Source organism: Bufo bufo, chromosome 4 (genome assembly GCF_905171765.1).
Source record: "Bufo bufo chromosome 4, aBufBuf1.1, whole genome shotgun sequence".
Classification (NCBI taxonomy): Eukaryota; Metazoa; Chordata; class Amphibia; order Anura; family Bufonidae; genus Bufo; species Bufo bufo.
The window spans coordinates 60,758,290-60,780,075 of record NC_053392.1 but is presented as its reverse complement, the minus strand read 5'-3'; the positions used below and the strand labels follow the sequence as shown (position 1 = coordinate 60,780,075).

The 21,786-nt window shown below is 45.1% G+C and overlaps 1 protein-coding gene across 5 annotated transcripts in view; it reads left to right on the top strand.

The window, feature by feature from the left end:
- The window catches only part of ROCK2 (Rho associated coiled-coil containing protein kinase 2), a 141,822-nt gene that overhangs the window by 49,962 nt on the left and 70,074 nt on the right, over positions 1–21,786 (top strand). For all 5 annotated transcript variants that reach the window (XM_040427317.1, XM_040427318.1, XM_040427321.1 and 2 more), the window contains exons 2-5: positions 13,032–13,113; positions 13,711–13,811; positions 15,434–15,571; positions 18,323–18,583. In XM_040427317.1, the coding sequence (XP_040283251.1) occupies positions 13,032–13,113; positions 13,711–13,811; positions 15,434–15,571; positions 18,323–18,583 (582 nt within the window). The remainder of the gene's footprint in view (positions 1–13,031; positions 13,114–13,710; positions 13,812–15,433; positions 15,572–18,322; positions 18,584–21,786) is intronic.

Below are 21,786 nucleotides of genomic sequence, written 5' to 3'. Positions count from 1 at the left end.
ACATAATGGGCCCCGTGACACCAAATTTTCTTCTGCTAAGCACCTGGAAATGGTCTGGGCAGAGACAGGGCTGTGTAGGTGAAGGTGCCACTTTCGTCTGGATGTGGACAACAAAACTGTGGGAGCTGCTTGGGTTCGTTGGTGGATCAAACGAGCCTCTCTACTGGTAGTCTGTCTGGTCTGGAGCCTGTTCGCAGTATGTGTGTGCCCTCACCTCCTAACAGCTAGGCCCCCTGCTCCCAGCACCCCAGAACATGCGGCCAATTAGTTGAAACTACTGTCTTGCTCCTCTTAGTCCAATGATGCTCTCAAAGTCAGTCAACTAGGCAAAATGTCTTCTAGTACATCGTTAAAGGCATGTCTTGCAGTCAATGGTCTCTCACTAAGTGTTGTACTACCCAAAGTAGCCTGTGAGAGCACAGTCTTCTGAGCTCATCTACTGTGCAGCCTCTGAACCCCGGCAGTACCGCTGGAACACAGGGTGTGTGTAGCCTTGTCACTCAAAGAGAAGGAAGTGCAGAGAGGGCAGGGCGTTGTCCTAGTGTCGCTCCTACTGCTAGGGTCACCCCCCGGTGATCCAAATACCGAATTTACCGGATTCTGCAGTATCATGGTCTCTTGGATAGATATTAAATTAAGTAGAATCTCTTTTCTCTGTGTAGGGGATCAGTTGGGTGTACAGATAGCCTCCTCTTCGACTTTGGCAACATGGAGTTCGTCAGAAGGGCCTTCCATATAGAAATTCTTACAAAAACGTAGAGGGCTGCGGGGGCAACATGGTAGCTTTTGGTACGGTATCAGAACATGCTTTTCCATGATGACTTTGGTCTACATTATAATTTACAAAGCCAAGGCTTTTTGGGTGACGCAGTTTTTTTCTGATGCGGTGACCGTATAGTTGATAGGCTATGCCTTTTTAGCAATTGCCAGCCCAGTGTGGTCTTGGTCAAAGGTTCTATTGAGCCAACCAAGCATGGGCAACTATCAAGAAGAAAGATACTGTGTAAAAAAGTTGCCTTAGGAGTAAGTGTTAAGGGGCCAACAAATTATTGTAGGCTCACAGAATTTTTTAGTAGCCATAGAAATCGATAGAGGAAAAACTCAACAATGTAGGTGCCACCAGCAAATATCTAGGCTCCTTGGTTATCAGGATTTTAAGATTTTGTCTCGCCTTGTTTCAGGCTAAACCTTTTCCGTGAAGAATGTCTGAAGTGAGAGTTACCGCGACTTCCTTACTTGCTAAATATGGCTTGATGTGGGGAGGTAAATGTACAACTGTTAAATCCCTGGTGTAATATAACAGACGGGGAGCAGAAGATAATTCCATAAATTCTGACGTAGCTCTTTAAGCTGCTTGACTTTAGCTGGGGTTTATAACGTCAGGGAAGAAAACTTTCAATCATCTGGGAACTGTTTTCCTGCCAAGTCACATAGTATTCTGCTCGGATGTATACACAAAAGTATTACACGGCAAACTTTAGGCTTATGGCAGCTCTCTAAACCTGGAATTTATATAGATTTGGTTTAAAAATAAAATTATAAAAAAAAAATGTTTTTATTTCTAGCTTAAAAAAAATCTGATTTGCTTATTTTATTTCTTTTTAGAAAGAAAAGCTATAAATGAGGGGAAGAGGTTACTAATGAATTTTAAAGGGGGTTATCCAAGATTAAAAAAAAAAAAAAGTACCACGCCTGTCCACCGGTTGTGTGTGGTATTGCAGATCAATTTCTTTCACGTCATTGATGTTTAAAGAGGACCTTTCATCAGAAAAAAGTGTGTGCAATTCTTATACTACCTTATCGGGCTGCTGCCACTGATGTCTGGACACTTTTTTTTATTTATTTTTCCCCCCAAAAGGACCCCCCGTTCGCCCGCTGTGCTCCCTGTTTGGTTATAGTAGGCGCTGACATTTAGTTCTGCTGGGCGTGGTTATCTTCTTAGAAGCTTAAGTTCATCGGTCCGGATGTCTACAACCTCAGATTCTCGCGAGAACTTGAGCTCCTTCTCCCTCGAGCTTCTAAGAAGATAACCACGCCCAGCAGAACTAAAATGTCAACGCCTACTATAACCAAGTCTCCTCATTCGCATATGAGGCAACGAAACAAACGGGGAGCACAGCGGGCGAACTGGGGGTCCTTTTGAAAAAATAAAATAGTTTTCGGACATAAGTGGCAGCAGCAGCCCGATAAGGTAGTATAAGGCTACTTTCACACTTGCGGCAGGATGGATCCGACATGCTGTTCACCATGTCGGATCCGTCCTGCGGCTATTTCGCCGTGCCACCGGACCGCGCTCCATCCCCATTGACTATAATGGGGACGGGGGCGGAGCTCCGGCGCAGCATGGCGAAAGCCGCTGGACTAAAAAGCCTGACATGCAGTAATTTTAGTCCGGCGGCCTTTCGCCGTGCACCGCCGGAGCTCCGCCCCCGTCCCCATTATAGTCAATGGGGACGGAGCAGCGGCACGGCGAAATAGCCGCAGGACGGATCCGACAGGGTGAACAGCATGTCGGATCCGTTCTGCCGCAAGTGTGAAAGTACCCTAAGAATTGCACACACTTTTTTCTGATGAAAGGTCCTCTTTAACTGCAGTTTCATTAGACTCCCAATATATTTTTTTTATTGGACCTTAGATCAAACTCCCATATCGGATTCCTATGTCAGACCCCCATTTATGACCTCAGATTAGACTAAAAATAACTAGACTTACCTTTCCGAACGGAGTGATGCGCTCCCTGGTATTTTCCACTTTGTCCTGATGTCACACAGCGCCAGGTCATAGTGCGTGCACTAAGTCCTTACACTGTACACAGGACACTGCAACACGGGTCTGGAGAAGATCAGGGAGCGGTGAGTACGGCCACTGCTAGCCACGTCACACTCACCGCGCCTCCTGCATATTAGTGTGCGCTTCCCCTGACTATTGGGGGGAAAAGTGCGTCTTCTAAAGTGAAAAATACAGTGATTCTTAATACTTCTGATAGTCGTGACGTGATTAATTTTTGCTTCTGTATGACCTGAAGCTATAAATTAGGGGTTTGGCTGTTATTTTTGTTTTGTGTTGTATATGTCGGACATGTCCATAGACTTCTAGAATTGCCCTTTCACCATACATTTCCTTCTTTTTTTTTGTCATCAGTATTGGAAATCCTAGTCAACTATGTCTTTCATTGCAAAGAGAACTGCGAGTATTTTATCATGGGAGTCAGTGGGCGACGTATGCAATTGTATGGCATGCAGCTGCGTTAAAGGCGGGATATTTTCTTCTGAGGTTGGGTCCTCATGCATTATGATTAGAGATGAGCAAATTTCATATTATTACCGCTTCCTTTGGTGGTAAAAGCAGAATTGAGTTATGGATTCCTTTACCACGGACCATAACTCAATTCTATAACGGATCGCTCCTGTTTAAGTTATGCACGAGAGGACTCCCCTACATAACGGAAACGGGATGGATCCATTTTGCAGCCCATCGACTTCTATTATGATGGAATAAATAACAGAATTTTGGAATGCCTCTAAAGGCATCCTGTTATGCATTCCGTGATAGAATTGCGTTATGGTCTGTGGTAACGGAATCCATAACGCAATTCTGCCTTTACCACCAAACAAAGCGTGAATGAATTTCAAAATATGAAATTAGCTCATCTCTAATTATGATCTGGTTGTCCTATAGCCATGTTGTTGAAAGCGGGTGAAGTTGAAGCACCCTTTGATACTATATACAACTCTCACTTGCCCTGACTATCCAGGAGGACTTTAATTACAAGTAGTAGTCATGGTCGTCTGTTTCTTTTAGGCTCCATTCACACGTCCGTGGTGTGTTGCGGATCCGCAACACACCCGCCCTGCACCCCTATAGAAATGCCTATTCTTGTCCGCAAGCTGCGGACAAGAATAGGACATGTTCTATCTTTTACGGAGCTGCGGACCTGAAGACTGGGGCCGCGCTCCGCAAATGCGGATGCGGACAGCACACTGTGAGCTGTCCGCATCCATTCTGTCCCCATAGAAAATGAATGGGTCCGCACCCGTTCCGCAAAATTGCGGAACGGATGCAGACGTGTGAATGGAGCCTTAGACTTCACTGTCTACATCTTGGCTCCTCCTATAAACAAAGTCTTAAAAAGGTTTGTGCAGGAGCTTAAAATCCCAAGAAAGTGAGTAAGCCTATTAGTTTAAGTGTTAAACTGGATGTAATAAAGCAAATTGATGAGCTTAACTAATGAGCTTAATGAGACTGTTTAAAGAATGGAAATGAAAAGACATGTCGTTTTGTGTATTTGCCATTGACTTTTTTTGCAAAAATTATAATTCTGGAGGTTCATGAGGCAATGGAAGTGAATGGTAGCCACGTTTTAGGATTATGACTAGTTGGACAAAAAGTTTTGGTTCAAGGGGATTTCTAGGTTCAAAAACAAGGCTGTTTTCTTCCAAAAAAAAACAGTGCCACACTTGTCCATGGGTTGTGTCTGGTATTGTCTCTCAAGAAGGGGGGTCAAACCTATCTTTACGTATCTTCGCCCTTCATTCTTTGCACATTGGTGGTTGCGTTGGTCGAACAGCACTGGTTATAAAACAGTTTTTTGGTCTTCTCTTTTCTTGCTGTAGATATCATATTAGCTCAGTTCACTTTTGTGTGAGCCAAAATATCCATTGGCCAATCCATCATGCGATTGGTGGATGTCTGACCAAGAACAGGTTCTAAAGTTTCCTTCTACATGGCAAAAACATTTTTGACAGGTTCATTATATGCTTTAAAATAGTAACCCAGAATAAAACATTTTTAATCATTCATTCACATCTGTGTTGCGCTGTTGTGTCCAGTAAAATGACGGAGGCCAAGATGGAGACCAGACAGACCCCATTGTAGTCAAGCTGATGGATCCGTCCCGTTATTTTTCTTTTCCTGTGAAGGAACTGACATACAGAATGTCAAATGCAGACATGAAGGAAGCTCTAACCCGTCTTAAATAGATTGTTTTTGGCCTGAAGCAATTGTTGTATTACCTCAGACACACTTTTTATTGTTCTCTTACCTCGACTAGCCAGACAATCTATGGCAACCTTTACAAATCGTAGAAGATGTCCCTTGAGCAGTGGTACAATATCTGAAAGAACCTCCTTCTTGGTTCACAGAAATCATGGTAGAGCTGTGGGAATTACACAGGCAGGGCAGTAATTGCAAGTGAACAGGGGAGCGGTATACAGAACAGCTCTGAACCCCAGCGCCCAATTGTAGTACTGGAGAAAATAATGTGAACTGTATCAGCTTGTGGAGGTGATCTCCAGCATAGACAACCCTATAGATAGCCATACTTGCCAACTTTTAGAAGGGGAAAAGTGAGGACTGAAAAAATTATTTTGGGTGTGTCCATGTATCAAAATTCAGCTGCTTTTCCAGTTAGGCCCTGACCCTTTTGTGACTCTTCTCAGTCTCACCCCTTTTTGTGACTCGTTGCTCACCCTCAGAGAAAGTATGGGTGCTGGGGCTGCATCTAATGACACCGCATCCCTCACCACATACAGTTGTAGATCTACTTTCTGGAAGAATGTAGCCTTCCACGCGCTGTGCAGGAGATTTGCTGCCTCTTCCCAGACTTTGGAAGCGTTGGCAAGTATGAATATAGCCCTTATTGTGATGGTGTTGTCTGCAAATTTCTCCTCCATTGACTTAAAGGGGTTGTCCAGGGTTTTGATATTGATGGCCAAACCTCAGGATAAGCTATAAACATCATATCAATGAAAGTTTGACACCCCGCACCCATGCCAATCAGCTAATACCTTATAGCATCAGATCTGGAAGTCGGCAGAAAAATTCACTGCTGCTTGGTTGTGTAGTGGATGGGTCTGGTAACTGCAGCACTTCTCCCCCTGAAGTGTATGGCAGCAGTGATGCAGTTAGTAGCTCCGTTCACTACACACAATGGAAGGAGCTGTCTAGTTCCATCACTACAGGTTAACAGCTGATTGGAGGGGGTGCCAGTGGTTGGAACCTTGAAGATCTGATGTTGAAGGCCTATCCTTAGGATCTGATGTTGAAGGCCTATCCTTAGGATCTGATGTTGAAGGCCTATCCTTAGGATCTGATGTTGAAGGCCTATCCTTAGGATCTGATGTTGAAGGCCTATCCTTAGGATCTGATGTTGAAGGCCTATCCTTAGGATCTGATGTTGAAGGCCTATCCTTAGGATCTGATATTGATGGCCTATCCTGAGGATCTCGTATTGGTGGCTTAGCCTGAGGATCTCGTATTGGTGGCTTAGCCTGAGGATCTCGTATTGGTGGCTTAGCCTGAGGATCTCGTATTGGTGGCTTAGCCTGAGGATCTCGTATTGGTGGCTTAGCCTGAGGATCTCGTATTGGTGGCTTAGCCTGAGGATCTCGTATTGGTGGCCTAGCCTGAGGATAACCTGTCAATATCAGAATCATGCACACCCCATTTGAAGGGGTTGTTGCAAGGTGTAAACATATTGCCTATACTCAGTATAGAGAATAGGTATCCAGTCAGTAGTGGTCTGACTGCTGGTACCCCCTCCAATCTCTAGAACAGTCATCACATTGTGGCCATTGTGTACTTTCCCTACCTTGTGGAAGTAATCTGTGACCACTTTTGCCAGCCACTGGGGTTATGCCATAATTGATGTAAAAAATGAAAATTAGACATCATATAGTATCTCACATGGATCCAGAGATTTCCACATTCACTGTTCCAGTTGCTCTACTAGAGTACAGATACAGCAGTGTTAAGTCAGACTCCTAACGTGTTAACGAGATGTGATAACTCGCTAACAAGTATGTGATAACTCCGCTACATCCGTATCTTCAGCCTGGCAGCACATGGGGGGCATGTCCTTCCTGCTTCAGCTCTACCCTTGTAACTGCCACAGCGTCTAACAGAACATATGGCAGTTGAAGATTTAAACTGAGCATGTTCGACCAGCTCAGTGAGACGGACATATAACATGCAATTACAAAATTATTCTGATTCGGGGCTGGTTTGAAAAAAATGTAAAATATGTTTCATAACACAACCCCAATCCTATCAACTCCCCCTCCCCCTCCCCACATGCCGGTCTCTTCACAGGGAATATACTTCCCCCGCTCCCTGCACCGCCGCTGCTGCTTCTCCCCGTGAATCCAGCCAGCAAAGGAGGCAATATGGACCATCACAATACATTAGTAAGTGGCTTGTATTAACTTCCTCTACCCAATAAATGCAGTTTTTTGCTGTAGTGACACAACCCCTTTAACCCCTTTGCTGTGGTAATCTGCTATCCTAACAGCAAAAACATCTTCCCATTGATATCAATTTTTATCTAACCCCCCCCCCCCCCCCCCCAAGTCCAATAGAGAAGTAGTATGTTATTCCTTTCAAGCATATTTTAGCTGCACTCCCCATTAAAGTCAGTGGTTAAGGGCTAAAACAAAGCTAGTGGTATATGGGGTGTTTAGGGCACTTCCTCCGCCAGAAGCACCCTGCTCACAGAGGCAGGTCAACCTACTGACCTGCCAGTGGTTTTGCTCACACAGATATAAAAGCAGTGTGAACATCGTCTGAAGGACAAGGAGCAGAACCTCATCTGCAGGTCCCATCTTCTAGTTGCGGAGGCCTTACTGCTGTTTCTTCCTCAGCTCTGACCTTTTCTAATGGTCCTACAGAAAGAACCTTCCTAGACCTCAATACATAACTAAGCATACCGGCGGCCCGATTCCTGGAATTCCTCCAGCCCGTATGAAGGGCATGTCAAAGTCTTGAGGACTGCCTTGACGAGCACTATCTGTACGTATGAGATTTAAAGGGACCTTCCATACATTAACGTATGATCCTCCTTTCTGGCCGAGCACATCATGATTAATGGCTTTGCTGGAACATATTTGCCAACACATTTGTTTTCTGGTAATGTCTTTGTTCTGTTTGAAGTATGTTTCCTCTGATATCCATGTCTGGGTTATACCAAGTGTTAGGAGAATTAAAAGTGACAGTAAGTGAGTATCTGTGCGGGAAATGGTGTGCGGCCCTTCTCTACAGATGGGGAGCAGGGTCATTATTCGCCTCTTATCAGTCCATGTGTTTACACTTATTCCCCTCCTATCTGGTGGTCTGCAACTCACTGCCGTCTATTTCATGGACCGTACGCCCAGCTAGATGACCGCCGTATCTGTGGCGGGGTGGCGCTCTTGTTTTTGCTGTCCCCTATGCAAGTATGGCTAGACTTCACCTGCCTTGTATTTGAATGCCCTAGCCAGGACACCCACTTGATGTCACCCCCTGTCAGGATCCCGTATATATGACAATATGGAGGGATCCTCATGGGATTCATGATCATCCCAGGTTAGATGGCTATTCGTTTTGGCGGGAATTTTTCCCGCCGAAAGTGGATGGTCAAGGTGGCTAAAAATAGCCATTGTATCTAGGGTAGGGAAGGTGAGGCTTGATTGGCCAGTTATACGTCCTATCCTGGGATTGTTGCTGGGGCAGGAAGATTAGGTGCCCCAGCAACAGTAGGGCATTGGTTAATGGTCAGAGCGGTGTATATAATTGTGGTGGCCGACGGCTTTGTGCTGTCTGCCGGATCGCAGTCTGAGGAGCTGTTGCCCGCCTGCCCTCCCTGTTAAGTTTTGTATGTCACGGACACTTTATTAGAAGGAGGGGTAAAGTCGCTTGCTGTAAAGGGGCGAGTGGATGAGTTGATTATGGTATTTAGGCCGAGCTTATGGCTGGTCTAATCTGTGGTTTTAAAGTTATTTGGTTATCTATAAAGCTATTCTTTAATAAGGTTGGCCGTGGCCTAATTTTCTCCATACACTTATGTGTCCACGTGTCTTATTATTAGTTTATAGTTAATGGTTTAAGCGATTTAATTGGAAGGTTATATGATCTATAATCCCATGGCACCCAGGGCACCCACCGCTGTCCATAATAGTAAGCGTCTATTCTGGTTCCCTTTTTTATGTTGCTGTCTGATGATGTCACTGTGCCTTGTGTGTTCCGCAGTTATCCTTCCTCTTTTTTGTCTTTGTACTTTGGCCTGTTTATCTGGATGACTGTTCTGGTGGAGTTTTCAGTGTTTGGCCGGTGTCTCTAAGGACGACAATAACGCATGACATAGGTGGCCCAGACATAATGAGGAACCGCAGCCTGAAATGGGAACATAGACTACCCATGTGGCTTTAAACAGGTTTTAGATTTTGGTATAGCATCATGTATATGGGTATTTTGATTGCACAAAGACATACGGTGGTGTCCGGTGTGTATTACAGGTGCACAGACCCCGCCCGTCTGGAGGCGCCGCCCTCCGCCCGTCTGGAGGCGCCGCCCTCCGCCCGTCTGGAGGCGCCGCCCTCCGCCCGTCTGGAGGCGCCGCCCTCCGCCCGTCTGGAGGCGCCGCCCTCCGCCCGTCTGGAGGCGCCGCCCTCCGCCCGTCTGGAGGCGCCGCCCTCCGCCCGTCTGGAGGCGCCGCCCTCCGCCCGTCTGGAGGCGCCGCCCTCCGCCCGTCTGGAGGCGCCGCCCTCCGCCCTAGTTGTAAGTAGAGTAGAACTGAAAGGGTATATATACGCAAACAATGCTTATCTCCCAGGCAGATTATTGGGAAGGTTATCGGGAACTAATGTTCCTGCGAACGCTTGTTCCCGACCATCTACCCGTGTAAATAACAATAGCGATCCCTCCTCCTCATACTGTGGAGGTGATCGCTGCATGTAAGTGTAACACTTCACTTCCACTGTGCGAGCAGCCGACTGTCGTGAAGGAAAGGTGCATTTACACGCGCTGAGCAGCAGCAGATTGTCGGGAAGGAAGCGTTCCTTCCCGACATTCGGCTGCTCGTTCAGTGGAGGTGAAGTGTTACATTTACTTGCAGCCACCACCTCCACAGTATGAGAATGAGCGGTCTCTATTGCCATTGCTCGCCTTCATACAGCTGCACTGTTTCTGGGGAGTAGATCGCTCGATCTGCTGCCCGGAAACGATAATTGACTTGCCTGCACAAACGACAGGATCACCTGATTAACAAGCGTTTTGCTCGTTCATCGGGTGATCAGTGGCATCTTTACACGGGCAATTTGTCTGGAACGAGCGTTCACAGGAAAAAAAATCTGCCCGTCTAAGGGTACTTTTACACTTGCGTTAAACTTTTCCGGTATTGAGTTCCGTCCTAGGGGCTCAATACCGGAAAATAAACGCTTCAGTTTTATACTAATGCATTCTGAATGGAGAGCAATCCGTTCAGTATGCATCAGGATGTCTTCTTTCTAGACAGTTATGTTTTCTGCAGCCTTAATAGGAATATAAATGCTCTAATCCTAAACCATCTTTTTGGTAAATCAGGTCTTCGGGGCACTCATGTGTCGCACACGTGAGCTGCGTTTTTTAGTTGGTGTGATGAGTAAAGTGAATAGACGTGACATGCCGGGCTGAGGCCTCCTGATTTTACTAATGGCTTTACACAGGCTGTAGACTCTGATCTGATTGTGTGTTTAGCAGCGCGCTCTGCCTGGGCTGTGAGTCGCCCACACGTCATTTGTTTGAACAGGACGATAATAGGAAGGGTCCGGGGTTTACAGATCTGTCATAGTGCAGAGGAAGGAGAGCATGAAATCATTTTGGTGGCAGGTTTCCTGACATCTGGAGAAGAGACTGCCGGCTTCCTGCTTCCCCACATATCTCCGCACCAGCACCATGCTATATAAAACTCCACCGTCTTCCCTCCACCGCTCCATATTGCTTTTGTTCAAGGAGAAAATTGAATTATGAAATGCTCTGGCGGTGGTTCTGGTCACAATGGTGTCAGCTGCTTTTTGTGTTTTTACAGGAGCAAACACATATCTCTTTATGATCCAATTTTTGTGCCACCCGTTCACAAGCTGGCAAAACCTCTTAGGCCTCATGCACACGACCGTATCCGTTTTGAGGTCCACAAAACATGCATCCCTACCGTGTGCATGCCACCATTTTGTTTTCAAAATTCTGTAGAAATGTCCTATCCTATAGGACATGTTGTATCTTTTCTGTGAGGCCGCGGAACCGATCTATACGGATGCGGACAGGTGTGTTGTTCAATTATTTTGTGGCCCCATCAAAATCAATGGGTCCATATTCGATCCACAAAAAATACAAATTGAGTGCATGAGGCCTTAAAGGGGTATTCTCATCTCACACAATGGTGGCATATCGCTAGGAAATGCCCCATTGCCTGAGCCACCACCTTCCTTGCTTTGTTCTGTGTGTAGGTGCGGGTCCCACAGGTGGGACCCGCACCTATCAGACAATGGGGGCATACCCTAGCAATAATACCCCTTTAAGCTTATGTTCACCTCTGCGCACTATTTTATCTGTGGATAACATTTAGTAACTACTGCCTCTGCTACAGTATGGACTGTAAGAAGGTACAAGGAATCATCGTGGATGATGGGTACGTGTCACCGAGGTTCCTGGCCTCGGTGGAGTAAGAGACTGTTTTTATGTGTCAGCAGCAGTTGCTGTTTGACACCTTGATATTTAGTATGGCTGTAATAATAGCTGATCCGGGACGACTCTTACTGGGAGTAGTCAAAGTGCTGGGTGGGTGACTACTCCCCATGTTTCAGGCCGGGTTTTGCCAGGCATAAAAACCAGCCAGCACTGCCAGGTAGGGAGGATCGCCTCCATCTGACAGTGGAGCTCAGGAGGTCGGTGTGCTGTGATCTGAGGGCTGTGTTGGGATCCGTGGCTTGAGCTGGGCTGAAGGGCTCAGACCCCAGCGAGGGCGAACAGGCCGCCTAATGCCTGCCTGTGGACTTGACATAGCAGAACTTCCAACAGGGTGTGAAGTAAGGGTACTTTCACACTTGCAGCAGAGGATTCTGCCGGATCCAGAAATCCAGACGCAAACGGATGGCATTTGTCAGACGGATCCGGATGCGGATCTGTCTGACAAATGCATTGAAATACCGGATCCGTCTCTCCGGTGTCATCTGGAAAAACGGATCCGGTATTAATATATTTTTTTTGCATTTTTAAAGGTCTGCGAATACGCAGACTGGAAAGCTGGATCCGTTTTGCTGGAACAATGAATGCTGGATCCGGCATTCCGGCAAGTGTTCGGTATTTTTGGCCGGAGAGAAAACTGGACTGAACTGATGCATCCTGAACAGATTGCTCTCCATTCAGAATGCATTAGGATAAAACTGATCAGTTTTTTTCCGGTATTGAGCTCCTGTGATGGAACTCAATACCGGCAAAAAAAACAAACGCTAGTGTGAAAGTACCCAGGAGAAAAGTTGACTGTTTTGTATATGAACTTTTCATGTGTGTGAACTTGCTTTTTTGTTTTGCTTTCACGTGTGAATAAACACTGATGGTTTGAACCAAGAACTTGTACTTTGCCTCTGTGCTGCACCCGGTAATCCTAACTACCAGAGCGAATCCCCAGAGGACCTACATATTGAATTCTCAGAGTTGCCACTTGGAATCAGTCAGCGCTCTGCTGACAGGCACGCCTCTTACCTCATAATTGCCCTGCCTAATCCAAATCTTTTACATAGTTTTCTTGGGGTTTAGTTAAGAATTTATGGATGAGAAAATAGGAAAAAAAGGAGAAATATATAAGCAAAATCGAGTGTTCCATTGACACCTTACCTGATCACTTTGGTTGTCTTTGGACCAAAGTTTGAACTTGAAGGACTTGTCTATGTTTTGGGGGCTTCACGACCATCCTGAGTGTGTGTGTGAGGGAGATCAGAGGCATTGGTAAGTCTGGCAGGGGCCTATTCCCCTCTCCCTATTAAATGAGAATGCGTGTTTGAGGTAGGTTCAGGGTGGAGATAGCTGTTGCATGAAAGTGTTTGACTGTTACTGCACGTTTATGATCAGGTTATGACGAAGCATCAGCACTAGTTTCATAACTGTTGGACCATGGCCCTGTCCTAAAGCCAGGACTGTATTTCATAACAATCACTTTCTGTTATTTTTTTGACAAATGTTTGTTGTATTATCGGCTATATATATGTCATTTATCATCATAGTAACTGGTCTTTTTTTATTTCTAGGATGGACTCAACTCACTGGTTCTTGACCTCGACTTCCCTGCACTACGAAAGAACAAGAACATTGACAACTTCCTAAATAGATGTAAGAGTTCATGTATTAATCATGGTGGCTTCTATTTCTAATTTTTTAATATCATTTATATATAATTTTCATATAATTCCTAAGACACGGTTCATATCTGTATCATGGGATGCCAATATATTCAGAAGCCACAACATAGTGCCGGACCTGACCCACGTCAGACGCCACCAGCATCCAATGCAGATGAGGGCTCAGGGCTTCGTTACACACTACACTGCTCTACAATAGATGGTAATGACGTCATCCTGCCTACCATATGCCATCATGGCTGAGCAGCCTGACAGCAACCCTCACCAATGTGTAGTAGATGCAGGTGCCAGAGCGTAGTGTGTATTGAGACCCCGACCCCTCACCTCCTTAGGCAGCTCTGCAAGTGCAAGCAACCAGTCCTGCTCACATTCTAGGACAGGTTGCTGGTGGCCATTTTAAATCATTCCTGGTGAACTCCTCTAATGAAGAGTAGAGTTTTCAGAGTAGGACAGGTGATTTATTTATTTTTAATCTTGGGTAGAAGTTCTGTTGTAGACCATCTTGTTGTATGACTGGTATTTCTTTTATAAAGTATAAGATTTGCATATTTTTTATTTTTTTTTAAAGATGAAAAAGTTGTCAGCGATGTGCGACAACTACAGATGAAAGCAGAAGATTATGACATAGTAAAAGTCATTGGACGAGGGGCCTTTGGTGAAGTCCAACTGGTAAGAAATGGTATCCATTGTCTGAACTCAATGAGAATACCTTTAAATGACGGCTGTCTCATTTACGGATGTGTTGTGCCATTTACACACAATACACCCCCTACTGAATTTATCGGATGTGATGTAGTGTTATGTGTCCCATTGGCATTACATGATTTCTTCTGCCTCGACCATTGAGGCTCTGGGCTTTTTCAGACAGAATCTGCCACGGAGCCATTGGGGAGCTGCGTGAAATAAGCCTCCCGTTACCTTCAGTGGGATGCCATGGTATGTGACTATGCCAAGAAAGAACACGTCGTGGCCATAAACTGCCTCCGCATGAATGGCATCGCTGCCACTTTCTAAAAAAAACAATGGGAGAGAGACCCTTCTTGTCCACCTGGCGGCTTTTTGGCATGGTGGCAAAACAATCAGCCCCTAATATGTGTAGGTTTTTAATACTGGGTGGAGATAAGGGGGTGCAGGGTAAAAAAAAACAACTAACTTAGTCTTAAAGAGGTTGTCCCAGGAAAAATATTCTAAATTTTTCAGACCTGCGCCTGGATCTGAATACTTTTGTAATTGCATGTAATTAAAAATGTTGTATAGCTGCTGAGTTATTCTCTGAGATCTATCTGTATAGCGCCACCTGCTGTTTGCTCTTTTTCAAAATTCTTTGTCCCGCCCAATGAGATGGAAGCACATGCTCAGTTCCATCCTTCAACTGCCACCAGCTGCAGCAGAGATGACTCGCCCCTGATTTGCAGATTGAAATAAATCTAGCAGAGCAATTTGAGTAATGAATGGGGAGATCTCTGGATCCATGTGAGGTACAGGGCTGGTTCTACATTTGTTAGAAAGACCGTCATGTACTATGTGATATCTCGTAATTATTTACATTACTCATGGTACAATCCCTTTAGCCCTGCCTGTTGGATCTTTGTTTCCTCGCATGGTAGAAGTCTGGACCAGCTTCAGGCCCCACAGATATTAGTTTTTTCAGAAGCATTTGAAGCTTCCAGGATCTGCTCATAAGTAATACGTAATGGTGAACAGGTCCTATGGTTTATGTGCGCCTAGTGGATGTCAGTACAAAGTCTAGGATCCATCACATATATAGATATATTACATATATAATTTCTTTGTGGCAATAATTGGAGATAGAGTGGCCACTGGCTTCACCCTAGAAAGCCGGACTTCACCGACCACGCCCACAATGTTCCAAACCACGCCTCCAAGCCACATGAATCCACGCCCCTGCATCCGTAAGGCCACACCACCACCACTAGCCATAAAACACACGGGGGGGGGGGGGGGGGGGAGGGGGAGAGGGAAGAACTTTGTGAATTGAAGGTGAGCTGGGGCAGCCCGGGGCGCTTCTCGCCCCCTCAGTCAGCCACAGGGAGCAGTGTCTGTGGCTCTAGTGTCTGACTGGGGGTGAGAGAAGCCTCAGTCCGTTGCTGCAGCTCACGCTCAGACAGTGCAATGCTGCTGTCTGAGCGTGAGCTACTGAAAAAGAGGACATCCCTGTGTCCGTCCAGGCACTGCGCCGGACGGAGGACAGGGAGCCTGAAAACCGGACTGTCCAGCCACCCTAATTGGAGATGGGTTTTGATTTCTGTTTTCTTTTTAATCTTTTATAGGTTCGGCACAAAAGTACGCAAAAGGTTTATGCAATGAAACTGTTAAGTAAATTTGAAATGATAAAAAGATCAGACTCTGCCTTTTTTTGGGAAGAAAGGGATATCATGGCCTTTGCAAACAGCCCGTGGGTAGTTCAGGTAATGTGTCACTTTTATTTTATTTCACTTAATTAAAAAATTTTCTTTAATTTTCTTTTATCTTATTATTTCTGTTTTGCTTTTCTCTATTTCGTTTAATTAATCCTATTTCTGCCATTTGTTGGGGGTTTTAGGTCTTAACAGCTGATGCCAATAGTTCTGTAAAGGTCTGTCACCATGGGAATGCAGCACAATCTGCAGGCAGCAAGTTATAGAGCAGGAGGAGCTGAGCAGTTTGATATATATATAGTTTGTGGGAAAAGATTCAGTAAAACTTTTAATTTATTCATTTGAATTCCTTCTTATTCTGGGTTTAGGAGTCCAGTGAGCGGTTCTATCAGTGATTGGCTATGAGGACCACCCACTGGACTCCTAAGAATTGGAATTTAAATCCAAGTTATATAGTTTTATCAAAAAAGTTCTAATATACTACTATATACTGGTATATTGTTCATTTAAATTCCTGCTCACTCTAGCTCAGGAGTCCAGTGGGTGGTCCTTACAGTCAGTCATTGATAGAACCGCCCACTGGACTCCCAGAATGAGCAGTATTTTAATTACTAAATTGCAAGTTGTACTGAACCTTTTCCGGCAAAACGATATATCAGTCTGCTCAGCTCTTCCAGCTCTATAACATTATGCACTTTTAACATGACTGGTCCTCTTTAAGAGGTTGTCTTAACATGCTGGCGCATTGTGTAAATAAAGCGAGCGGTGGCGATCAGCTGGATCACTCGTGGGGTAATTCTCTGTAGTGGAGAATCGCTATGTAGTCATTTCAGTGGTTACATGGGTTAAATTCATTGTGAAAACCAGTATGGCCCATTCTTATAAAAACGAATGTCGCTCTGCTTTCCAGTGACCCAGAATGGCATGTGAATCTGGGTTAAAGGGGTACCTTCGCTTTGGACAATCCCAGCGTGTTAGAAGAGTCTCTGGCCAATACAGCTTGATAAACCTATTAGGTAGTTGTCAGTCCAACGTTCATTTGGCTGTCAGACATCTTTCCTCATCCTCCATACATACGACTTCTCAATTTCTGAACGGGAAGAGGGGAGAAAGCCGCTGCCAGCATTGGGCAGTTAAAGGGGCTCTCCAGGAATTAAGAAAAGGAAAATATTTAAATATTACTTTATTATAAATAAATTCCCAAATACTTTTCATAAGTTAGAATGGCTCATTTTTTCTAGAGAGCCATTATTAGGAGAAATAAAATGGCCGCCCTCCTATTAGTGCACACAAAACCTGTCCTAATCACACAGCAGGACAAGTTGCTTCACAACACTGATCTAAAGAGCTGCCTCATCCTCCTCTCTGCTCTACTTGTCAGGGATTATGATCCTGAATACAGCTGATAAGATCTTCAGCTGAGTCTCTGTAGGAATGGAGTTCATGAGAAGACATGAAGTACAAAGAGGAGGTGGGGATGTGGATAATGTGCAGCAGCTCTTGTATGCAGTCTCCATTACCACAGTCTGTCCTGTCAATCCTCTCTGTACTTCATGTCTCCTCATGGACTCCGTTCCTAGAGAGATTCCGCTGAAGATCTTATCTGTATTTAGGATCAAAATCCCTGACAAGCAGATCAGAGAGGAGGATGTGGCAGCTCTTTAGCTCAGTGCTCTGAAGTAACTTGTCCTGCTGTGTGATTAGGACAGGTTTTGTGTGTACTACTGACATCTGTGGTTGTGAGAGAGTTGGGAGGCCCCCATATACATTAGATGGTCAGACAGTGCCTCTAAAAACGGCGGATTGGGCTGACATTTATCTATTGCTTGTGGCCAGTTTAAGTGGATCATAAAATAAAGTGATCAGGCCCCCCCCCCAAAATGATCTCCTGCAATTGTCTGGAGTAATAAGTGTTCAGTTTCCAGGTAGCGCCTCCACAGGGGAATTTAAGCATTACACTACCATTCAAATCATTGGTTTGTCAGGATAGGACAGGTCCTCCAGAGTGAGAGAGGTTGTTTGTAAGCACTGTCCAACCTTGGGGTCCATTCTCACAGCATTTTTTTTTATTTTTATTTTTTTTGGATTTCTTTTTCACACACAATCTGTGCCAAAAAAATAAAAATACTTCTAAAAAGCCTACTATTCATTTCAAGAGGAGGCAAAACGTGCCTTTTTTTTCCATGCAGAAAAAATAGCATGAAAAAAAGAAGCAGCATACTCTGCCTTGCCTTGGAATCTGCACTGATTCTCCTATTGAAATGAATGAGAAGCTGAAAAAATGTGCCCAAAACCGCTCAGAAAATCATTGTGGATTCCACTCAGATTTTTTTTTTCAACGTGTTTTCTAAATCCATCATGTGAACATATTTAGGGTCCTTACCAGAAGTTTCTTCTACCAGAATTCTCTACCAGGGTATATGAAAATTGGTTTTCTAAACTGGACGGCCCCTTTAGTATTCATTCCGGTTAGTTTCGGCAGTCATTGCGTATCATTTATGAACTGGGAAGCTCAGGATGGACAAAGATTTAGATTCCTTCTAGATGGTTGTAGGGAATTGTGGGAGAACAATGAATTTTAATAGTTTGGCTCAGTTGAAATTTTTTGTAGGACTTCTGTTTTTAATGGGACCCACGATTCTGTGTCATATGATGGATCCGAACGGCACCCGGTGAACCCTAATGGGTTATAATGGAGCCTGTCGGAGATTTATGATTGCCATTTGCTAACCAATAAAGCCGGGCTGTGTGTACTGCACTATGTTATATGCAGGAGAGATGACCACATATTGAATGTTACAGCTGTATTGTGCCTTCCAAGATGAGAAGTCCCTCTACATGGTGATGGAGTACATGCCTGGCGGAGACCTTGTAAACCTTATGAGCAACTACGATATGCCTGAGAAGTGGGCAAAATTCTACACCGCCGAAGTGGTCCTGGCCCTCGACGCCATTCACTCCATGGGCTTGATCCATCGAGACGTCAAACCAGACAATATGCTGCTGGACAAGAATGGCCACCTGAAGCTGGCGGACTTTGGCACGTGCATGAAGATGGATGAAGTAAGTAAAAGAATGATGATGATGATGATGAAACAGCATCCAGGTCTAATGCAGTAAATTATTATCTCGATGTATGGTAGTCTGTGGTTTTCAAGGTGTTAATGTCACTATCTCTGGTGGTGTAGGTCAGTGAAGGGGTTAATGTCAGTATACTTTGTGGTTTAGGGCACTGAGAGGGTAAATACAGTATTTCCGGTGGTCTAGAGCAGGGAAGCCGTTCATTATACATTATGCCTGGTGACCTAAGGAAGTTATTCAGTTTGTGTAAGGTTCCCTAGTGGTCTAGGTCAGAGAAGGGGTTAATTATATAGTATCCCTGGAGGTCTAGGGCAGTAAAGGGGCTAATGTCAAGGTTTTGGCTATATATTGCTTTCTGTAGGTGACGGCTGAGCATCGTTGTCACGTATAGAGAACGGTAAACCTTCATACTCGCATCTAGATGCTTCTCGTCGTTCAGTGGTCTGCTGTAGGTTTAAAGCTTTCACTGGTTTGATTAGAAATTCTGTGGTTGGTTATAAATGTTTCTGGGAAAGTTGGGTGACAACCAATATTTGTACTTCTAAAGCACAGAGGTTGTCGTACAGCTTTTCTAGACGCGTACATTTTTAATAACGATTGTAGTCTATGGCAGCGATGGCCAACCTGAGGCTCTCCAGCTGTTGCAAAACTACAACACCCAGCGTGCTCAGACTGTCTACAGCTATCAGCCTACAACGGGGCATGGTGGGAGTTGTCGTTTTACAACCTCTGGAGAGCCGCAGCTTGGCCATCCATGGTCTGTGGGGTTATTCACACAGCCATTTTTATGACGACCAGTGAATAACGGACGTAAAAAAATAAAACATCCTATTTTGTCCGTTTTTATGGACCAACAGCCCCATACAATTGAAGGGGGCGGTTTGTGATGGCTATTTCTCAGAGAGGCATCAGTGAATATAAAGGGAGTGTTTTGCTGTACTTTGCAGCCTTTCCCCCCCCCCCACTGCCTGTCTATTCATCACTATACGAATAGACAGGATTGCTATTCAGGTATTCAGAAAAGCTGGGTTTTTGGGTTTCCCAGAAACTGTCATAATGAAAAAGCGACTTAATAAAATGTTCAAAGGGGTTATCCAGGATTTGATAATGATGGCCTATCCGCAGGATAAGGACTCATTCACACAACCGTATGGTCTCCGTGCTGCAGACTGCAAATAGCGATCCGCAAAATACGGCAAAAGGTAGGACACGTCCTATCTTTTGCAGTGTGGAGGCACATACCCGAAATCCCACTAAAGCGGTTTTGTGGGATTTCCTATCTTTTGCTGTATCTTGCGGATCGCGGACCCATTCAAGTCAATGAGTCCACATCTGCAACACGGAGTTCACATGGCCGATACCAGTGTATTGCGGATCCGCTGTTTGCGGTCCACAATACGGACACCACGGCCATACCGTTTTGTGAATGAGCCCTTAGTCATCACTATCGCATCAGCGGATTCCGAGTCCCGGAGCTTTGATTGACTTGAATGGTGCTGAGCTGCTGCTAGGGCATGTACATGGCCTCTTCTAACAGCTGAATGGTGGGGGGTCCCGAGTCTCCGACCCCCTACTGATCTGATATTGATGACCAGGCGATATGTCATCAATATAATTAACCCCTTTAGGCTAAATGCGCACGATCAGGATTGTGTGCGGATTTTCCGCACGGGTTTGCTTGCAAAAAATCTGCACCGTAAGTCATGCATATTGTGAAAGAATATATGTAGTGGCTCACCTGTTGTGATTTCTGGAGTGAGGGGCCCCGTTAAGAAGGCTCGCCCTAAAAGCCTCTCCAAAGAAGTATTCGGAAATGTATTCTATTAACACGTCGTTCGGAACTGTATTATAATCTAGTGCTTTCGTTGGATATTCCTATTGTGCATAAAAAAATAGATAGAAAAAAAGAAATGTATGGATAGGACAGATAGAGACTGGTTACTATAAGGCCTCATGCACACGACCGTATGTATTTTGCAGTCCGCAAAAAAACGGATGCTGCAGTATTTTCTTCGGCCAAATACCGTAAGAGGGACTGAACTGAAGACATCCTGAACGGATTGCTCTCCATTCAGAATGCATTAGGATAAAACTGATCAGTTCTTTTCCGGTATAGAGCCCGCAGGACGGAACTCAATGCCAGAAAAGAATAACGCTAGTGTAAAAGTAGCCTTACTGTAGCGTGTCGCTCGGGCTGAGCTCAGCATCTCTCCGCCAGATCCCTTTACAATGCATGGATGTGCACTTAACAAGCTCGTTAGGTTTGGTTTTGTCTCCCAATTATAAATCTGCCGCCGGCTGCCATTGGTCTGCGTTGGGATCTTGCAACAGTTTGATAGCTGCTAATTGCCGGGTGGTTTCTTCATCTTTACATGCTGGGTGTAGAATGCCCCCACCCCCCCAGTGTCACAATGAAGGCTCAGTCTATGCACATTCCAGCCGCACAAGCCAGAGACCTGTATTCAATTCTTCCTGCAGCCGTCACCGCTTCCCGCTCCTGAGGGCTCGGCACTTTTTTTAGGAACACAATGTGCCAGCCAGCGCTCCGGCTTACACGGATCTTGCCATATAGGAGCAGGGTATATGTGTGGAATGAGGCTGATTAATAGAATATCCGAGGGATTCTTTTTGGGATAATGAAATGTATTGCATTGCTGATAGCGCCAGCTAGTGGTTATGTCCTGGTATAGCACTGTCAGTAAATCCGGTGTTATTTCTGGAGTAGTTATTAATACATTTTAATTGCTGTTTTTTTCTATCTTGGCAGCGTAGGCCAGCAGATCTTCCACCCTGATGGTGCGCTCACATGAGGCGCATGCGCTGCGCATCTTCCGCTGGATCTTGTTTTATAATAGCAGCAGAGAGGATGAGATTAAGGGTCCATGTGCGTCCGCGAAACCGCCAGTCCTATGATTGAAATGCCTGTTCTTGTCCGCGGGGCCACGGAACAGAAGCACGGATGCGGACAGCATCTTCTGTGGCCCCATTGAAATGAATGGGTTCACACCCGTTAGGCAAAATTTGCGAAATGGAATTGGACTCTAATATACGGTTGTCTGATTGAGCCCTAAACCTCATTCACACAATGCGCGGGAAATCCAAGCCATTTCAATTTATCCTGCAGATTCACCATGGATTTAACCCTTTGCAATGCATAGGGTAAAATCCGCAACTAATTCAGTTTG